General features: G+C 37.0%; 1 protein-coding gene across 1 annotated transcript in view; it reads right to left on the minus strand.

The window, feature by feature from the left end:
- Window positions 1-3,302: 3,302 nt before the first annotated feature.
- The window catches only part of usp3 (ubiquitin specific peptidase 3), a 15,725-nt gene continuing 14,293 nt past the window's right edge, over window positions 3,303-4,734 (minus strand). Inside the window, exons 14-15 of the mRNA XM_016499417.1 lie at window positions 4,362-4,429; window positions 3,303-4,096 (exon numbers count right to left, since the gene is read on the minus strand). Coding sequence (XP_016354903.1) covers window positions 3,931-4,096; window positions 4,362-4,429 — 234 coding nt within the window. The 3' untranslated portion in view covers window positions 3,303-3,930. The remainder of the gene's footprint in view (window positions 4,097-4,361; window positions 4,430-4,734) is intronic.

Here is a 4,734-nt window from a genome sequence, read left to right on the forward strand (position 1 = left end):
CTTAGTTAAGTAGAGACAGGAAGTGATACAAGAGAGGGAATGGGATCGGGAAAGGACTTTGTGTAGGGACTTTAAGTTGCAACTTATGTCGAGTGCAGCCCACAAGACTGTGGCTTCAACTGGGATTCAGTTTTCTTGCTTTATGTTTCCACCTTGCATTTAAACAAAAGGCTCTCTGTCAATTTGTCGGCATTTTTTTCAGAATCAAACCCACTGTGAATGTAAAGGCTGGAATGCACTACATAACTTTTGCACAGATTTTTGCCCTGGTTTCAGTCTGGATGAGTCAACGCTAGTTGTCTAAAGTCAAAGCCAGTCTGCGGATTTTCATGGAAGATAGCTTATTGTATGATGGGTGCAGATTCAATTTTTTTTTTACTTCAGACTATTGCTGTCTCATTTCAAAGACTGTGCCCTCCAAAGATTGCAAAATAATTGCATTAATTTAGGAAAAAGAGTCAATTTTTTATCATGGTTACTTTAAAAAAAAATAATGCATCCTTGATGATGTATGCTGCTGACAAATGTGATCTCTGGAGCTGATTTCGAGCTGTTTTTCTCTAGTGCAGCTTATGATTCCAACCAGTCAGAGAATATCAAATATGTTTGATATTTTGTGTTGATTTTAGAACACCGTTATCATTCAGTGTTTCTGCGTGAGTATATGTTCGGAAAGACCTGAAAGTCTGGTAGTGTGTGATCCTGAGTCATTCAGTGTTTTTTTCAGTAACCATTTACAAAGTTGGTAAGTGTATGATGCCTAGTGTTTTAAAATCTGTTCAGATTTTAAAAGTTGAGTAATGTATGCCTTAAGTTGCCTTGCTTACAGTTTTTCCAGTTGAAAGTTTGAACTTACCTGACTAAATAAATACATTTCTTGCAGTATTACAGGTAGTGTTGGGGGTAACGCGTTACAAGTAACGTGAGTTATGTAATCCGATTACTTTTTTCAAGTAACTAGAAAAGTAACGCATTACTTTTAAATTTTCAACAAAATAGTTTTTTTTTTTGGTTATTAAAAAACAAATAAGCAAGTCAAACTTAGGTGACAAAACGTAACGCAAAAGTAACGTAATGCATTACTTTCCATAAAAAGTAACAAAGTAATGCAATTAGTTACTTTTATATGGAGTAACGCAATATAGTAATGCATTACTTTTAAAAGTAACTTGCCCCAGCACTGATTACAGGTGAAGTAATTTTGCGCCACTAAGCAGCACCAAACGGAATTACAAAAATTACGACACATCCCCTCATTTGCCATTGGTCAGCCAAACAGATAGCCACACCCCAATCTCACATCATTGGTTGAGGCAACATTGCTGTGTAAGGCAAGTCAGGACCCTCAAACAAACAAACCAATGTTTTGGCATTAAAGAAGGCATTCGCTTTTGGCAGCCTGTATAACTGAAGTGATAGTACAGGCTGAGCTGCAGTTCTGCACGACTTGTGCTCACCGAACAAAGTGTACTTCTAAATTAGCTAGGCTAGCATTTCTGCCTCCTTACAGGAATTATTCTAGACAATATCTACACTTGATATGGTACCTGACAACACCACCTGATATCATTAGATGACTCACAGCAAACCTGGCAAATCTTTCTTGGGTAAAGTGCAATTGCAGCTTGTACTGTTTGAGTCACTCTCATCGAGTCATAACGTGCCGCAATCGATGCAGTGGCACTTGATAACACAAGCAACGTGATCTTTTTGTCAGCTGTGACCTATCGGGGGAGAGAGAATTAACTTTGTGGTCTTCTAAAGTATGACTTCAGAAATACACCTGTGAGCGAGTCGAGCAGCTGTTCCTCCTGCCTGTCAGTGACGATTCCTCTGGCACGTGGCGTATGGGGAGCCTCAGTGTTTATTTTGCCCCTGGGAGTTTGTGCGAGAGTGTGTGTGTGGCTGGCAGCAATTGATAGAATGAGCGAGGGTGAAGGAAAAGAGAAACTCACAATGGGAACGAAGCACGCCCTTTTACGCTCTTGTTTTGGAGCGGTTTACGTCATTAAAAACCATTCAGCATTAATGTTTCACAGTGGGTGAGACTGGAAGCAGTCCTTTGAAAAAGATTAGGGAACGAGTGTACTTGCCACTATTTCAAGCGAGGTAGAAGAGAACGCTACTCCACCTGCAGCAATGACATGGGCAGAACAGAGGAAATACATGCGATCGTGTAAATCGTGACACAACCCACACCCGTGTTTGAGAACAGCATGTACAGAAACATTCAAGTCAATATGAGCAATTCAAACTGAGCAAAAGCATGTTCTTTTGTATTCAAAATACACCCAAGTTAACATTGACATCCAAAATCCAAGGTATTTAACTGAACACACCTCTAAGAATCTATATACATACATACATATATATATATATATAAAAACAATGGATATAATTAAATATGTATCTTTTAAAAATATCTATAGTGGTTCATTTTGATTTAGTCTTTCATAGAATTGATAACACAAAAGGCGTGACATTGGCAATGAAAGACACTGAACTGACGCATATATCGAAATGTGGTACATTTTTAGTTTTACTTCCTGTAGGAAGGTTTTTTTTTTGGCTGAACAGAGATAATCTATTCATTTTTACCCTATTTGCAATGTCTGATACAGAAGTGGGGCACAGTTAGTCTCAGTGCTAGTGCTCAGACGGCACACCCACGGACCATCTGATGCATATTTGCACGCACACAACCACACACACAAATTGCATGCACTTCCTCTATTTGGCAAGCTATTATCTGATTGGCTCGTTTTGCACAACTTTTGGAAACAAAATCAAGTTTACAAGGAACAAGGTTGCAAGAATGAACAATTGTGAGGAAGAACAAATCACTGGTTTCAGCTTTACCTGGTCCTAAACTAACCATGGTTGGTCCTATGATAACTCTGTCAGAACCAGAGTTAATATTAACTAAAACTAAAACCATGGGGAAAAAAAAAGTGTCAACTTATTTTAATTCAGCTATTTGCCCAGGCAACATTTCTCATTTTCATTTGATGTACTAAAATAAAAATTCATTAAAAAAAACTAGACATATTAAAAATAAAAACTAATGACGACAAACAACAAAATAATTCAAAATATTCTATAATAAACTATAATAGTATCTCAAAATAATACTGGTCAGAACTTGTGAAGTGAGCAGGTCTTGGCCAACATAAGCTGCAAAATTGACCAGTAAATACAATAAATTATTATTTATATGTTTTAACTTTGAGAATATAATAAACACACAAACCAACTTTTGCACAATCTGCATTCCTTTAATTCTAAAAGGACAGAAAGTGTTCATCTGGTCAAACGTTTTCAAGCGTAAAGGAAACGAAACACGTGAGCTACTGGACCCTTCTCTCCAAAAGTCATTTTCACATTAGTGAGGTGATCTGAGTCAACTACTGCTTTGTGATACAAACGACATCTTGTTTTGTCACATAAAATCAAACATTTCAAGTTTTAGTTCGGAAATACCTCCACATCAACCTAGATCAATGAACGACAGGCTCGGAGGACAAGAATGAATTTCTGAGTTGAACAGAAACGGTTTTTCCTGGAGCAGCGAGCAGGTCGTTGGCGTGAGTTGGAGACGTCAGTGTCTGACACAGAAACGGGACAGCTGTCATCATTTCAGACGACGGAAAAACACTCAATGAGGAGAGAAAAAAATCTATTGTAAACTAAGCATTTTGTTTCTACAGTCAATTTGAGTTCATTCAGCAGACAAAAATCCCCCCCCCCGGTGCTGTATGAAGACAAAAAACTGGGACAGTCTATTAAACGAAAAGTCATCAAGTCGAAACATAAGCAGCAATTCGGTTTGTACTGAGGTTTTGTGACACAAAAATCATAACTGGATAGCATAAGACATGAGACAGATGACGGCACACATACGAAGGTCCAATAACTGATCTGGAGGAAGTCTTAAAGCTTGGCTGGACTCTCTTGATCGCTGCGCTCTGTGTAGAACAGAATGTAGGCCTTGGCTTTCAGCACAGCCTCCTCACTGACCAGAGTGACCGTGCTGTCGTTGAAGTGGTACCATCGGCCCTCGTGAAGCCCGTATGCCGTGTAATGTCCTGAGCCGATGCTGTGGGAGAGGATAGAGGTGGAATATCATATATATCTGATTCTCTGTACAGAGTGTGTATTGATTGAACAGGAAAGATCACCAGAGCTACTGATATAACATCCCCATCTAGTGGAGGACAAAGAAACCCAACTTCAGGCTGGTACAGTAAATGAGATGTACTGTATACTACATAGAACAAAATGAAACATTTATCTATTAAGTTGTGAGAAGTGAAAAACAATGTTATACTGTTATTAATGGCACAAGGCAAGCATTTACTTACCCAGATCCGTGATGCACCACTACTGCAGCAAGATCATACAGGCATCTCTCTGGCAAGCTGTTTTCAGGCTGAGTACAATTACATAATTGTTATAAAATCAATATTACATAAAACATGATATCATATAACTAAAAATTTTATAATATAATATAATATTGAAATAATAATTGTAATCCTCTATATATAAATGTATATAATTACCTAATATTTACATTAAAATTAATAAATGATTATTAAATTATACAATTAATAATGAATCAAATTTGATGTAAATAATTACTTAAAATAATTACTAGATTGAAGTAAAATTTATTTATTATATTATTAAATATTGTATTATTATACTTTATATATTATACTTTAATATATATAT

Source organism: Sinocyclocheilus anshuiensis, unplaced genomic scaffold, assembly GCF_001515605.1.
Source record: "Sinocyclocheilus anshuiensis isolate Anshui unplaced genomic scaffold, SAMN03320099.WGS_v1.1 scaffold1054, whole genome shotgun sequence".
NCBI lineage: Eukaryota > Metazoa > Chordata > Actinopteri > Cypriniformes > Cyprinidae > Sinocyclocheilus > Sinocyclocheilus anshuiensis.